Source organism: Xenopus laevis, chromosome 6L (assembly GCF_017654675.1).
Source record: "Xenopus laevis strain J_2021 chromosome 6L, Xenopus_laevis_v10.1, whole genome shotgun sequence".
Classification (NCBI taxonomy): domain Eukaryota; kingdom Metazoa; phylum Chordata; class Amphibia; order Anura; family Pipidae; genus Xenopus; species Xenopus laevis.
Window position 1 is genome coordinate 116,334,731 of NC_054381.1, and position 17,047 is coordinate 116,351,777.

General features: G+C 38.0%; 1 protein-coding gene across 7 annotated transcripts in view; it reads right to left on the reverse strand.

Annotated features, from left to right (window-relative positions):
- Nucleotides 1–17,047, reverse strand: part of osbpl1a.L (oxysterol binding protein like 1A L homeolog) — an 86,741-nt gene that overhangs the window by 9,676 nt on the left and 60,018 nt on the right. For 6 of the 7 annotated variants that reach the window (XM_018267950.2, XM_018267946.2, XM_018267947.2 and 3 more), the window contains 8 exons: nucleotides 14,505–14,580; nucleotides 13,812–13,871; nucleotides 12,890–13,024; nucleotides 7,902–7,999; nucleotides 7,465–7,647; nucleotides 5,274–5,381; nucleotides 5,097–5,186; nucleotides 4,478–4,604 (listed from right to left, as the gene is read on the reverse strand). In XM_018267950.2, coding sequence (XP_018123439.1) covers nucleotides 4,478–4,604; nucleotides 5,097–5,186; nucleotides 5,274–5,381; nucleotides 7,465–7,647; nucleotides 7,902–7,999; nucleotides 12,890–13,024; nucleotides 13,812–13,871; nucleotides 14,505–14,580 — 877 coding nt within the window. The remainder of the gene's footprint in view (nucleotides 1–4,477; nucleotides 4,605–5,096; nucleotides 5,187–5,273; nucleotides 5,382–7,464; nucleotides 7,648–7,901; nucleotides 8,000–12,889; nucleotides 13,025–13,811; nucleotides 13,872–14,504; nucleotides 14,581–17,047) is intronic. The other variant, XM_018267949.2, reaches the window with a different exon arrangement.

The window sequence follows — 17,047 nt, forward strand, 5'->3', positions numbered from 1 at the left end:
CCAAACTGGATGAATACACGCGTACCCCTGGATTGCGGAAACCTATGTCCCAATTCTATAAATTGATCAGTTTACCCCCATCACCAATACTTCCCAAATTATATGCGAAATGGGTCATTGATGTCCCCTCTCTAACACCGGATATATGGGAAGAAACCTTGGAATCAGTATATGACTCGCTAATAAGTATAAGGGATAGAATGGTGCAATTTTGATATTTACATAGGACATACCTTAACCCGCATAGGCTACATCAAATAAACCCTACAATTCAAGATGTGTGCCCAAAATGCATTCATACGCCAGCTACTTTTTTACATATGGTGTGGTCATGCTGTCATATACAAAGATTTTGGAAGGGGGTTCTAGAGGAGTGCACAGACATTTCCTCCCTACCCATTCAGGCAGATCCAATTGTTATTTTGCTGAATCAGATCGAAATTATATCCCAGGCACGGAAAACTCGAAGCCTGCTGTCTGCCTTATTCCTCTATGCAAGAAAACTAGTGGCCATACATTGGAAATCGGCAGCGACACTTACCACAGACCACTGGATAGCAATGGTAAATAATAACATTCCATTATATAAGCTAACGTATCTTCAAAGGGGTTGCCCATCCAGTTTTGATATTTGGAGTGTTTGGGTGGACAAATACCTTCCTTCTGTACAACAGGAAGACCAGACTGGGGATGGGCCCATCTGAGATGCATACTAAATAACCATTGGACGATGGACTTTTTCGGTGTATTTAACAGATTAGACGCTTTCGGGAGAAGATACAACTATTGTTTAGGTAGTTTAGGATAGTATTAGGCTGTTATAAAAGTGCACATTACTAATAACATGCGGGCAAGACATAATTGTTTATGAATAAGACCAACCCGGGTGCATAAGGACGACTTCAATTTATTCAGTATGATTATATAATGTAGAGGTCCTATTTCTCATATGCAAATTGTATGTTAAAAAATGGAATGATACACCTGTATTGTCCACATGTTTATTGAGAAACGAAGTTGTCTGTAAATGCACAAACTTTAATAAAAAACAATTGTTAAAAATAAAGAACTGATTCCAGTAAAAACAAAATCTAATAAAGTAACTGCCTTTTGCACAAATTCTGCATGTAGAGAGACATGATGTCTGGTGATTTTAATAGAGTGAGCTCTAATACATCTTCTAGGCAAAAGGAGCCCCCCTATAAGATATATTGGATCATTCATCTGACACCCAACTCCTGAATGAAGAGAAACAGATGCTGAGAGAGGGATAGTGAACATAAACTTTTACTAAACTTTTTTATTTCAGAAACGGTACAGGATTTTTAATTAATTGCATTTAGAAAGTTTCTTATTTCAGTATGCTGGAGCTTATATTAAATTTTCATCTTCACAATAGTTCCTCTTTGAGTTTCACTAACTCTGAGTTTCATAGTATTCAAGGCTGATCCTGACTCTTGTATTTTCTTCTTTGCTAAAAAGGCATCAAAGCTACTAATACATCTTCCTGTGCAAACTCTTCAGGTTGAGAATTCTACAATCTTTAGAAAAGGGGATTTTTTTTACAGTAACTCAAGGAATGACCTTAGGGGCAGGCCCGGACTGATAATGTATCAGTTCGGGCAAATGCCCGAGGGGCCGCTCTACCCTGCATTCTAGTGGGCCGCCCGCTGCCTAATTAGATGCGGTGCTCGCTGCACTTGCCAGCTAGTAATCACTCACACCAACGTACACGGCACGGTGGGACAGCTAATTAACTTATCTTTCAGCCCGTACCACGGACGGTAGGAGCTTTTACTTTCTTTCCCCCCCCTCCCGTTTGCAGTCCTACCAGTGCCTGTGAACGTTTCGGAACTCCCTGTCATTGCTGATCTATTCATGCTCCTGACACTGACTTCTGTTATCCTGTGAAAGAGATAGATGCAAGCAGGCACGCAGCAGAAGTCTGACCCCTGTGACCTAGAAGGAAGTGATCAGCGGTGACAGAAGAATTTGAAGCCCCCCACTGACTGAACATCCATGCTGCACTGAAGCCGAGTTATAAATTATTGTAAGAGCCGGCTGTAAACTTTATGTTTATGATGAGGGGGAGTTTATGATTTTGGAATTATATTTACAGAAAAGTAGAGGCTAACAAAGAGCAAACAGTACCCCACACTATCTTTTATTCTAAAATGAATTTAAAATTATACAGTACCCTTGAGGTGCACCAATCAGTGTTTCGTGTTTAGTGTAATCGATTCAATACTAACTTAGCGACCAATTAATTTATCGATAAAAACCATCAATTAATTTATGAATTCATTTAATCAATTTGTAGTTCATTAATTAAAGTGCATTCAATATACAATCAATTAACTATGAATTAATTTTAGATCATCAAACAATTAAGGTGCCAGTGCTAATAAATATCAATTTTAAAAAATATTTTTTTTAAAATAGCTTTTAACCATTTGCAAGCAAAATAATAGAAATAAAAGAGATTGAAAAGGAAAATAGGAGAGGCTGCCAAACAGAATGCAGTGTTTAGTTTAAAGACAGAGCAGGGAAATCATAAACTTAATCAATGTGGGGCAGACAGGTGAGAAGGGACGAAAAAAAAGGGAGACGAGTGGGAGGCAAATCAAGAATAATGACAAATGCAGAGATTAAACGAAGAATGGTATTTGACCTAGTGAGTATTTATATGTTTTCTTTCATTAGTATTGCTGAACAGTAGCCTAACCTACCTAACTGCTAGTTGATCCAGAGGAAGGCAAAAACCTTCCTTATTGACTGTGAGGTGCTGACTTAGGAAACAATCATTTCAAGCTGGCAAACCACTGGTGCTGCCTTCTACTTGTCTTTCTACCTGCTGTATTGCTCTGTGGGCTTGGTAGGGTTGGGGTGGAGATTAAGAGCTTAGCAGAAGAAGCAACATGTAAAAGTGGGGAAATATAAAGCTTTTGGGCAAGGGTAAAAAATACACTTATGTATTATAAGGGATAATGAACCCCCTACTGTAACCAACGTAGGGCCGGCACTCTTGAATAAAGTGTTCATTTGCTTGGGTGCACAATCAATAAATTATCTCCATATTTTATATATACATATATAAAATATATGTGTGTATTTGTAAAACACCAGCATGCATTTACGTGTGGGCTGCTTTAATTTTTTTGCCTGGGCTGCTTTTTACTCCCAGTCCGGCCCTGCTTAGGGGTCATTTACTGCCCCTCTGGGCCCAAGTGTAAGAGTGATCATCTAAGTAGCACTTGCTCACAGGGCTCTGTTGCTCTCTGCTGTGAACTTTGGATCAAAAATCCAGTCATCAGGAACCACAACCAATGCATGTCCTTATGGGTGTGATGCAGGTTACTCCTCCTACCTCCCCCACCTTGCACAACTGAATGGGGCACAAGATAAAGGACAGGCAGATGGATGCCTACATGCCACCCCTCCTGATTGATTTATAGGCAGTTATAATATAACCATATGAACATATTCATACAATTATCTTTATTTTAGAAGCCCTAAAGGCATAATAAAAGCTCAACACTGCTTCAATATTATTTTACTGTAATATATCAGGGCCTGAAACATATTTGTGGATTCTTATGATCCTCTCACAGGTAATTATAAATATACTCCGGTCCATCCTCGGATATCCTCATATATCCTAAGGTACTTATTTTGATACCCTTTCAAGGATTAAGACAGCCTCTCAATGTCACAAATAGCATCAGTTTCAAGGTATTGTGCCATTATTTAGCCTGTGCAAAGCCGATTCACTTAATTTATAGGAATGAACAGAGGCTATAGATTTCATAGCATCCTCTTGGAGACAATATAGTCAATGTACGGATCAATAAAATTAATATTAATAAGCTCTGCCCCAAACCACCTTTTCCTGTTAAGTTTATCCAACATTACTGCCAGGGTGTTTAATATAATGGTTTATACTTATCATAGATATTTACAGGTCTGGGGTCGGGGGGCTTATTCAATTTGCTTGCAATAGTTTGCATTTCCTTATTATAAGATACAGAAAGGTTACAAAGGATTTAGTTATGTTGGGTCCCAAATTCCTAGGTACCAGTCACTGGGGTCCTCTGGTGACAGCACTGTAATTCTGAAACATGTAAAGTGCATCCCACCTTGCTGTACTGTGGGGCCAAATTGAATTATGGTGGGAAAATAGCATATAGTACAGGTATGGGACCTGTTATCCAGGATGCTCGGGACCTGGGGTTTTCCAGATAACAGAACTTTCCATAATTTGGATCTTCATACCTTAATTCTACTAGGAAATCATGTAATCATCAAATAAACCCAACAGGCTGTTTTTGCCTCCAATAAGGATCAATTATATCTTAGTTTGGATCAAGTACAATGTACTGTTTTAATATTACAGAGAAAAAGGAAATCATTTTTGCCCAACATGCACACCGACCTCATATAACTCTCAAATCAGATTGGGAGCAGTAAGAACAGTTACCTGTTTAGAATTCTTTTTTTCTTCTACTTCCTTCTTGTCACTCTTTTTAAATGCATCAAATCTAGCTGGATCTGTAGTATACAGGCATTCTGTCCACTTCCCATACAAAGCACACAGCTTCTTTTTGCTGGAAAAAAAGTAATCAAAAGCACCAATGATGTTGGATGATAAAAGTGCATATTCCAGCTCATGTGTTCATCTGAGCAGAATAACTGAATTAAGGAATAGAGAGCCTCTCTGAGAAAACAGATGCTTCAAATCATTATCACACTTGTAAGAGATTCATCTATTGAATATGCATGGAATACACCCATTTTTCTTCAGTGATAGTGTCCGCCCAAGAAGTGTGTTGCCTATCCTGTGGCAACACTACTACACCTAGTGGTCACTGCTAAATGCTTCGCTAAATTCCCTTATAATTCAAGGCACAGTAACAACAGGAAAGCATGTAATGCCTCGGCAGTGTTGGGATTACAAGTAATGTTTGTTTCTCTTCAGTATATCAAGAAAAATATTCTAGTTTCATCAGTTTGATTTCCGATGTGCCAACAACACTTCACATCTACACAGAGGTTGATTCCACTATAATTACTATTTATACATGTATAAATAACGTTACCTTTTATCTTGAATGTAGCCTTCTACTTTGTGCAGTTCTTTATCAAAAAGCCTCGATGGCTTAAAGTTTAAGATGCACTTTTCCCCAGTTCTGGAAAAAAAAAAAAGATTTAAATTTTACTTCTGAAGAAATTCAAGCCTAACAAAAGAGACAAGTATCCATCCCCTTGGCACTTACTTGTGATTGGTTATCTCCATGTTGCCATATTGCTCTATCCACAGTTTGCCCACTATTATATTATGTACGCAGCAAGTAGGATTTGTCCATGTGTAGGATTCCTTATGTCTGAAAACAAAAATATAAAGAATTGCGGTATAATAATATTTACCGTTACTATTACTGCATATTTTACATACATTTATTCCAATTCTTACAAGAAGCCAAGCACTTTAGCCCATATTTTGTTAATATGTGTCTAACGCAGTGCGTTTTCCATAGATCAACTGTGAAGATTTGTGACTGACAATATATTTGGCTTCATTAGAGTAATGATCAAAACGTCCCATGTTAAAGAAGGAAAGTTAAAGAAATTCTGTCACGATTTTTATGGTGTAGTTTTTATTTCTAAATTACACTGTTTACAATGTAAATAATTCACTCTACAATATAAAATTTCTAATACAACAAATGTATTTTTGTGTTGTAATATTGGTATGTAGGCAGCCATCTCAGGTCATTTTGCCTGGTCATGTGCTTTCAGAAAGAGCCAATGCTGCACAACGGAACTGCTTTCTGACAGGCTATGGTTTCTCCTACTCCGTGTAACTGAATGTGTCGAAGTGGGACCTGGATTTTTACTAACGAGTGCAGTTATTATATCTACCAGGGAGCGGTTATCTGATTACCTTTCCATTTGTTCTGCTGATAGGCTGCTGGGTGGGGGAGGGTGATATCACTCCAACTTGAAGTGCAGCAGTAAAGAGTGACTGAAACCACATGACCAGGGGCACCTGGGAAACTGACAGTATGTCTAGCCCCATGTCAGATTTCAAAATTAAATATAAAAAAATCTGTTTGCTCTTTTGAAAAACGGATTGCAGTACAGAATTCTGCTGGAGCAGCACTATTAACTGATTCGTGAAACACCGCCACTAAAATTAAAAGTTTACCTGACACCCCTGCACCGACATGGGATACCTTTTGCGTGATCACCATGGAGCAACTAATTTCTTTCACTTCTTCTTTCCTCTGTTGCACCACGCGAATAAAGTGAAAAGGCTGGCTTTTTGCTTTAAGTACAACTGTTCACTCTACTGAGCAAGTGCACCAGGTGTGAAGAAGTAGATGGCTCTGTGGCACTTGTACAGAAGGACCCTGGATCGGTGCAGTTTTCTGCTAATGGGAGCACCGGCCTGGGGTTTTAGGCAAGTGATCACTGGGGCTGGCCAACATTTACTGGAACCCCAGTAAATAATAACTTTCAGACTCCCTTAAATTTTATACTTAAGTCCGTAACAGAAAAAGACTGTGTGACAATCCCTGGATTGTAAAGTACTTTCCATTACCCTTTTGTTAAACTGGCTTGTCACTGAAACCAAACAAGGAGATTTTCCAACAGCCAACCACAACTACAGGCATCAGCACCTGCAGGTGGTACCCAGAGTCCTTAAAGGAGAAGGAAAGGCTACAATTAAGTAAGCTAAATCTATATAAATACACCAGTAATCCCTCAAAGTAATGCTGCTGAGTTGTCTGTCAAAAGAAACACCACGTTTCTTTCCTTCTATTGTGTACACATGGACTTCTGTATTACCCTTCCTTCTTTCATCTTAAACCTCCAGGGCTAGGGTTTGAGCATGCTCAGGTTGCTCCTCTCTCCTTCTCCCCCCCTCCCTACTGTAATCTGAGCCCAGAGCTATAAGTGAGCAGGGAGAGACTCAGGCAGGAAGTGATGTCACACCAAGCTAATATGGCAGCTAATATCCTAAACAAACAGAGAGCTTCTAGAGCTGTTTACTCAGGAATGGTAAAGTATTCTGCAGAATAAATATAGTGTTATAGCTTGCACTATTGTGGCTAATCTATTGGAAATAAATGGCTTTGGTAGCTTTCCTTCTCCTTTAAAGAGGATTTTTTTATTAAAAAAAAACCACAATCTTCTACACTTCAGCCACTTCTCTCCACTTACTTGGACTACAGCCTCTCTCCAAGGTTACAAATTACCCCACAAGCTGCTTTCCTGCCCTTCAGAACTCAGAACAACTCTGATCGTTTCAAGGTACTTTGAAGTTGCTCATAGAAATGGAGTCTACATAATTAACAAACGTAAAATATCCAAACAACTCTTAAGGTATACAGTCCAATGACAATGCCCTCATCCTTAGCAATGACTGGTTTTGCACCACAACAGAAAGACATTGTGACTCACTTGAGAAGCTCCAGAGTAATAATTCCTTTTGGTTCAGCTTCCACGCTCTTACCCCAGAACTTTAGTTTAGGGTAAATGGACCCATGGAACACAAAGTCATTGTTTATCCCCTCAGCATGGAATGCACTGATGGGAGGGTGATGGCTAACTTGTTCTGAAATTAATCGGAATCCAAGATCCTCACTAAAGAAAAGAATCATAGCAAGCATTTTAAATCCATATGCAAGATTATACATGGATCAATTTTTTTCTAGACAGAGTGAATCAAGCCTTTATTCTGTACCAATTGTATAACCATGAGAACATATATATAACATGTAATATGATGAGAAACATAAATGAAAAATGGGAGACTTGAGCAAAAAAAAAAAATGCACTTGTAATATTAACACAAAATGCAAGTCTGTCACATTGCATTTGTGGCTTCAATGTCCTACCGAACTAATTCATATGTTTCACCAAGAAGTGGGTTGAATGGCTTCCCTGTTCGCTCCCATTGTGAAGCAACCGCTGACACTGCAAAAGCAGCTACACACTGCAAGACAAACAGAAAACAAACAGTTAAGGCTCTGTATTGAACAGCAAATCCGGCATATCATTGTAACTCTGGTAAAGCTTTTTAGGCTCATTGAAAGGCCTATTTCCAGCTTAGACAATGAGGCAGCATACTGTATATATGCAATTATACGTGATTTTATTGCATGTAATGGAATAAACCATTCCCTCTTTTCTATTCTGGTCTTAGTCTTGAGTATCATGCTCTATAATCTTGAGACGTCAACCAACCCAACCAACCTACCTGCCAGGTCCTGGTCTAGTCCTGGCAGGTGTATTTGCTGCATTTATATTAGCACCTCACAAAGATTCAGCTCTTTAACTCATCCCTGTAACTTCAAGACTCTTTGTTGATCTCTCAGCATTCCTTTCCTGGTTTCTCCCTCTAAAAGGTGGCCATACATTACAATTATAATCTTCTCTCAGGAATGATCGTATGTTTTCACTTCAAACGTTAAGAGCTGAATCGTCAGATACACAGGTAGAAACAATAGAATTCTACCTCTATTTGACAATTCAGCAGTATCCCCTTGCTGATTTCGGGCGCCTGCTACAGCGCTACAGTCAATGACAGTTGGGGTTAAGCATACTGCATGACACCTGCATATTAATGATGTATTTAAGGGGCAGTAAAATGGAGAGGCTTGAGGTGCAGGACGTTGATGATAATATGGAAAATTTTAGGGTTTTATGCAATTTGGATCACCATATATCAAGTTTAAAAGACTTAAAACCTAAAAAGGTTGTTTTACCCCAAATGGATTTATGCATTTTAGCTATCATCAAGTACAAGGTACTGTCTTATAATTATAGAGATAAAAATAAGAATTGATTGTTTAATTATTACTATGGGGAAAGGGAATTCCTGTTTTACGGATAATAGGATTCAGGACAATAATCAGAAATTTTGATATCCACAAAAGCCCCGAGATCCTTCTCAGTTAAGGAAATTCCTGACACACTGCCATTTAGTGTATAACTTATATATTATTTTTTTCAAAGTGAATAACCTTGCATTTATCAACATTGAACCTCATTTTCCAGTTTGCTGCCCAGTTTTCAAAGTTTTAGTCAAATCACTCTGCAAAGTGGCAGCATCCTGCAGAGAACTTATAATTCTGCACAATTTTGTATCATCAGCAAAAATAGAAACAGTACTTTCAATGCCCACCTCCAGGTCATTAATAAACAAGTTGAAAAACAAAGGACCTAGTACAGAGCCCTGCGGTACTCCACTAACAATACTGGTCCAATTAGAAAATGTTCCATTTACCACCACTCTTTGTAGTCTATCTTTTAGCCAGTTCTCTATCCAGGTACAAATACTATGTTCCAGGCAAACATTCCATAATTTAACCAGTAACCTTCTGTGTGGCACTGTATGAAATGCTTCAGCAAAGTCTAAGTATCATCCACTGCTATTCCAGAATCATAGTATTATGATTTGCTATGAAGTATCTTATCCATTAATAACCCTTTGAAAAGCTTTTATACCACTGTTGTCAGACTAACCGGCCTATAGTTTTTAGGCTGAGAATGTGATCCCTTTTGGAACAGCGACACCACATTAGCAATTTGTCAGGCTCTCGACACCATGCCAGACCTCAATGCATCCTGAAAAATTTAGTAAAGAGGTTTAGCAATCACAGAGTTAAGCTCGCTAAGTACCCTGGGATGAATACCATCCAGCCCCTTGTTTATCTTATCTATTTTGAATGTGTGAATCATGCATCATTAGTTGTATTACTAGAATTGGGACTATTAAAGATATACTGACAGCAGAAATTAAACCATTTGTACATCTATCATAGTATTGGCTTTGTTTGCTACTTATAATTTTGCCATAAAGTATTTGCTCAAAGTTTTTACATTACCCATCTGACTCCTTTTGCTCGTCTATGAGGGGGCTGCCATATTTGTGCAGCAGAAGTCTGTTACAATTAGAAACTTTAAAGTGGACCTGTCACCTACAATTAAAAAGCTGCATAATGAAAGTCCTTTGCAAATTAAATATGAAACCCCAAAAATTATTTTCATTAAAACATCCATACCTGTTATAAAGGTGTTTAAATATCTAAACTGTCAATCAAATATTACCTGCCCCGCCTCTATGCCCGTGGCATAGAGGAGGGGCAGTCAATTACTTTCACTTTCCATTCAGCACTTCCTACATGTCACTGCTTTCCACACATTCCCCCTTCCCTCCTCAGGCTCTATAATTGTGTAGGGCACTGCACATGGACATTAGGTCCCCCATTCTGGGGCATACACAAGATTTTGGGGTGATACACAATTTCCCTTAATAACCATGTCCACAAAATGGCAGCTGCCTGCTTGCTGTGATTGTATAATTCCAAGACAGAAGGAAACAAAATGTAAATAATAAATACAGTGTAAGTAAAGTTTATTTTGCTCAACTAACATGATAGAAAAGAATTTGAAATTATTTCTTAGGGTGACAGGTCCCCTTTAACTGACAGATGGGACAGTCAGGTTGGCAAAAGAGTCAGGTTTAGGAACATCAACTAAAAATTATTTACAAAAACAGACCTCTCAGCAAGAAATGATCAACATGACCTATAGGTAACTTTTGATGTACATAAATATTTTAAAATTTAGTTTTTTAGCGTCAGTATCACTTTTAGAAGGAAATCTTCATTAACTGGTTCCTCATTTGTGTAGACGGACGAAAAATAACAGTTGAGAATCTCTGCTTTTTTTTCTGTTCTTATCAACCAGCTAACCCCCCATCTGAAATTAAGGCTCCCACCGGCTCCGGCTTAATTTTTGACTATTAACATATTTAAAAAATAATTTTTGATTCTTTTTACTGCTTGCTGCAATATCCTATTCCATCTATCAATTTTAGCTTGCCTTATAGCTTCTTTGCATGATTTATTAGCCTCCTTGTACCTTATAAACTATTCGGCTGTCCCAGCTAACTTGAAAGCCTTAAAAGCACGTCTTTTCTTACCCATCTCAACACCAACATTTCTATTGAACCAAAAAGGTTTTGATTTGCAACGACGTTCCTTGCTTACAAGGGAAATATACTGACATGTATATTTATAAAGCAGCATTTTAAAGACTTCCCATTTTTGTTCTGTGTTTAACCCTTGAAAAGCATTTCCCACTTCATATGTTGCAGCGATACTATAACACTGTCAAAGTTTGCACTAGTTTGTCTAAAATTTTGTGTTTAGTTGCTCCCTTCCGTTTACTATAACTGAATGTAAAATTGATGAGACTGCCTTTCTAAGCACTTTTGCAATATACATTGACTATTTTTTACCTTCATTCAAATATATCAAGTCATACTGTATGTGTGCTGTTAAAGGAAAACTATACCCCCAAACAATATATTGTATAAAAACAGTTCAAATGTAAAACCCTGCTGCATGTAAATAAACCATTTTAATTTTTACAGTATGTGCCATTGGGTAATCCTCAATAAAATATTACCAAGCACTTAAGACTGTTCCATTGTATCATATCATCAGTTGGTTGAGCATTTATTCTGGGGGTTTAGTTTTCCTTTAGTATTAATACATTATGTTATACCAGAACAACAGACCAGCCCTCTTTCTTTCTCCTTCACTACTTCATGGAAACCAGCAGGTGGCACTGTTATGGCAAAATTCATTCAAAATAACTGAACAAGGTATCCTTTAATATGTGTGAATTAAAATAAATAATGAATATAAATTACAGAAGTGCTTAGAATAGCACTCTCGTCAATTTAACATTCACTTATTTTAAAGGTTTACTTATCCTTTAACCCACAACACTAAACAAAATGAATATGCTGATGTCTGGTGTACTAAACACCCAATGTCTTTTTTCCTTTTCTTTGGCAAGTCACTGAATTTATGTGAATTCATTATGGTATATTGTCATTCTTTAATTTTGTTTTGAATAATTAATAAAAGACATAAAAAAATGAGGTATAAAAGGGGATCTTTAACATGGTTCACTGCAGGATGGCATAAGTGAAAGCTTGTGTGTTAGAGCCCCAAAGTGTGATACATGTTTTAAACTTAATTTGTATACAGGTATGAATAATTGTCCATGATGGTTAAGCAGCATGAATCCATATCCACACATTTTGGCAAACCAATTTTCTGGTGGCGATCCCAGGAATCGCCACCAGGGCTACAGATCAGCTTAATTGTCTATGTAATTTAGTCATCAACCGGTCTGGCCATTTTTTACATATCCCAAAATGTGGCGTGTGTGGCAATTAAAGACAGGACGAGAAATGCCAACACATTTTTAAAAACATTCTGCATTGTTTTGCATTTTCACTTACAAATACAAGTAATTTCATTTTGAACAGCTTTTGGCACATATTATGTAATACACTACTAATGAAGGAAGTGTCTCAGAAGATTGCAATAGCTTCTTTGTCACTCCAATATGACAACCGAAAACTGAAAAAACGTTATTACTTTGTATACGTATAGGGGCTAGCCATCTATAACAGTGCACAGCTTGTCAGTAAAAATATCTCTTCCTCTACACCAGGGATCCCCAACCTTTACAACCCGTGAGCAACATTCATAAGTAAAAGGAGTTGGGGAGCAACACTAGCATGAAAAATGTTCCTGGAGTTCCAAATAAGAGCTGTGATTGGTCAGTTAGTAGCTCTTATGTGGATTGTTAACCTACATTGAGGCTCTGTTTGGCAGTACACCTGGTTTTAATGCAATAAAACTTTCCTCCAAGCCTGGAATTCAAAAATAAGCACCTGCTTTGAGGCCACTGGGAGCAACATCCAAGAGTGTGGAGAGCAACATGTTACTGGTTGGGGATCACTGCTCTACACGAACAGAAAGCATTAACGTTATAGTGTGCTGCGTGTATACATCACCTGCATCCGCTCCACTGTATCAGAGCACTGGTTTGCCTTGTGGATGAGGTACGTATGCTCCATGTATTCAGAGAGACGTTGTAGAAAGCTTAGTGGCTCGTTAAAAATAACAGGCATTGTGATTTTGGACAATTCCTGTTATAAAAAAAGAAATAATTAGCAAGATGGGGGGGGGAGAAACATCACGGGTAGGTTTAACATTATGAAAGGAAGGTTTTTAGATACTATAACTAATAAACATGACAGGATTTTTAAATAATGTGAAATATTCCATTATAGGAAGTATTCATTTAATAATTAATTCAGTTATCCTCCTTCAAACAGCCACAGGTAGCAAGGTATTGTGTTCTTCATTTAAAAAAAATGCAATCGTTTTTCTCATTTCTTTTGTCCATTTGTACAAAAATGACCCATAACGTTAAAAGCTGTGTGTGCGCAGAGGAGTGGTGGGTTGTAATAAATACAAAATGTGTTTTCACTCAAATCACTTTGTACGCACCCCAATTTGTTGTGTGCACTGGCCTCACAGCTCAGAGGGATCACTTACTGGGTGTTTTCCTCTAGTTCTCCACATATAATGATTATGAAAAAACTTTTTTTTGGTATTTCTTGAGCTAAGCCGGGAAATTAAAGCTACTCCATGTTTGTCCTGGTGAGGCAGATAATGAATTAGATTCCTAGTGCACAAATAAAACCCCTGCATAATGGACTCCTGCTATTGAACCAGCCGCAGCAAAGGGAGAAAAGAGAGGGTTGTACACTGGTAATCAACCTGACAAGGACCAACTGTGGAGTAGCTTCAGTTTCCCTGCTTGCCCTAGCTCAAGAAATAACAAAAAAGGAATAAAAAAAAGGGATAAAGCTCAAACTGGTGTCTATATAACACAAAATATATAAAATAATCCTTAAAGCAGATGCCCACCTTTTTCCCCTTATTTTGGCAATAGGGACTTGCTGAAAACATTCCCCTTAAGAAAATAGCCTGTTAAAAAACAGTAAATATTATACAGAATATATAGACTATGTCCTTTAGCATATTCTTTTTTTATAAGTATACTGTATTAAACGTCATGCCCATAACCCTTTAACTGCTGGCGAATGGGCACCGTGCTGTCACAGCAACATTTTTTATATTTTTTCCCTTTCATTTGAACTTTTTTGCCATGTAGATTCTATGTTGCTGCCAGTTAAAGTGTTAGTATCTGAGACGATTCAAAGGCCGAGCAGCAGATTAGTAATCTAACGGTTTTAGGAGAAACGGTCTCTGCTTGGATATACAGAAAAGACTATTTTTGATAAAAAATTTTTAAAAAAGAGGCAATTACTGCGGCTAATATTTGATTACTTCTCCTACCATTGTGTGTCCACAGCTTTTTCACAACTGCAATACATGCATGAAACAGTCACAGCAATTAAACCAAAGAGAAAAGAAATTAATTTTTTTTACTCGCATATAAAACACATTAAAATGATCTAACAGTCTTGGAGCAGATTTCCAACAATTTAGATTAAATGTAAACTAACTGATACAAGCATTAAAAAAAAAAAAAGTTAAAAATAAAAAGAGGATCTGTCATTTTAAACAAAATGAATATATAAAACGATTAGTGCTTACCATTCCAATGCATTTTCTCAAAATACTCCAAATACTGAAATCATTTCTGGAAAACATTGGGGAGGGCAAGCTTGTTCTGAGAAAAGAAAAACATGGTCAGGCATGAACCTCAGACAAGAGATATCAATACAAGCAAATTAGATATGGAGAGGCCTAGACAATATGAAATGAAGTAAGGAAAGCTTGAGGTATTAAATTAAGAATATGGATTATTGTTATGATTTACACTTCACTTGACTCTCCATGTGCGCTATGTATTAACAAAAAGCCCATTGACTTGCCATTTTTGTATGATAATGGGCAGCCAATAAACTGATCAAAGATGACCAGCTACTGTGGATCTGTGGGAAATGACGCTACTTTTGCAGCAGTGGAGATTTCTCTGCACATTGGGGTGCAAATTGCACGTGCAGGACATCCATTAACCACCTCAAACTATTTGTGCAAACATTAGGAGAACGATACAGCAGAATCATTTTCAGTGTCTATGGAAATTAGTACCAGTCAACATGAGCAGTCTGACAGTAACGCAAGCTTAATAAGACTCCATAATACAACATGATTGCTCCTACACCCACTTCACCATTTACTTTTTCTGTTTTTGTTTTGTGAAAATACATAGAAAGCACAAACGGTGAATATGTGAAACCTTTATCCTAATCATACGATATGTTTATCGTTATAATATGAAGATATATTTTTTATTTTAAAGGGGAAAATCCAGCCTGCATAATAATTTACTCCACTTTCAACAAAAAAGATAGTGATTTGTCTTTCATTTCCCAGGAACATCGGAGTACTGGGGTGTTTTCTGAACAAAGACTTTTAGTGAAGCAGTATTCAGTTGTATAAAAATTAAAAACTGGCTATGTAAATTTGGGTTCCCTTGTAATTTTGCAAATTTTAATGCATGTAACTGCTCAATACTGATTACTGACAACACCAAATTGGTTGGATTAGCTCGTTAAGCCTTGAACTTCATAGGCAGGTGTGTCCAATCACGAGAAAAGGTATTTAAGGTGGTCAATTGCAAGTTGTGGCTACAAAAAGCTATCTCAGAGGTTTAAACTGTCAGTTTCAACTGTAAGCAATGTAATCAGGAAATGGAAGGCCACAGGCACAGTTGCTGTAAAGGATTGTGAGAATGGTTACAGACAACCCAAAGATCACCTCCAAAGACCTGCAAGAACATCTTGCTGCAGATGGTGTATCTGTAAATTGTTCTACAATTCAGCGCAATTTGCACAAAGAACATCTGTATGACAGGGTGATGAGAAAGAAGCCCCTTCTGCACTCACGCCACAAACAGAATGGTGTATGCAAAAGCTCATTTAGACAAGCCACAGTCATTTTGGAACAAAGTGCTTTGGACTGTTAAGACAAAAATGTAGTTATTTGGTCATAACAAAAAGCACTTTGTATGGCGGAAGAAGAACACTGCATTCCAAGAAAAACAACTGCTACCTACTGTCAAATTTGGTAGAGGTTCCATCATGCTGTGGGGCCCTTGTTTAAAATCAAGGGTCGGATGAATTTAACCCAATATCAACAAATTCTTCAGGATAATGTTCAGTCACAAAGTTGAAGTTACACAGGGGATGGATATTCCAACAAGACAATGACCGTAAACACACTTGGAAATCATAAAATAAAAACCTTGCCCACTGGGCACTACCTTCACACTTTGAAGCAGTCCCTGACTAGACTGGCACCTTGTGGACGACCAGCACAACAAACAACCTAGTTCGGCTCACCCCTGTACTTACAGGGCTCTTTCTTGTAAGATTTCAGCTTTCTGGCTTCCTTCACTCATGTTGCCAGACTCAGAAGCTTGACCAACTCAAGGTCCCGGTCACTTTCTGCTTCAGGCAGACACAGACAGCACTTCCAGCTACTCTGGTAGTTCTTTACACAGCCAGGTGCCCTACCTGCTGTGCCCTGCTGAGAGACCCATTCCAATGTTCTAATTAACTATAAATAGCCTTTCCACAGGACAGCTTTCCTGTGGAAGTGAAACTCTAAATGTCCAGCCTGAATCTGGGGAATGGGGTGTCTGGCTGCTATTTTCTTTAAACAGAGAATGGATTCCCTATTTAACAACTCCCATCCCTGAGCCTCTCATATATACAGATATATATATATATGGCACTCCAGTCACAGTGCTCTTGGGAGAGAGCAGCAGCTGTCGGGACTGCCCTTGTGAAACTGCTTTCCCTTAAAATGAATGAGAAATGGATAGTCTTAGGCAGAAAATGGCAGTATCAGGCAGGGATTAGTCAGAAATGCTCACTTTGCCATTGCCAAACAGTACATCGTTAGCATCTGACTGGCTTAAAAAAAAATTCCATGCAACGCTGGATTATTTATTGCCAACAATTTTATCAGCTATTGAACAAGGTATGGAAAACTATTTCTTTTCCATTGATTTGTAAATCAATGACTAATAAGCAGAGTCGAACTGGGGGCCCAGGGCCCACGGCGGCTGCTGTGAAGACACCTCAGCCCCCCGTGCTGCAACCCAGATCCTACCTTCTTTTCCTGCT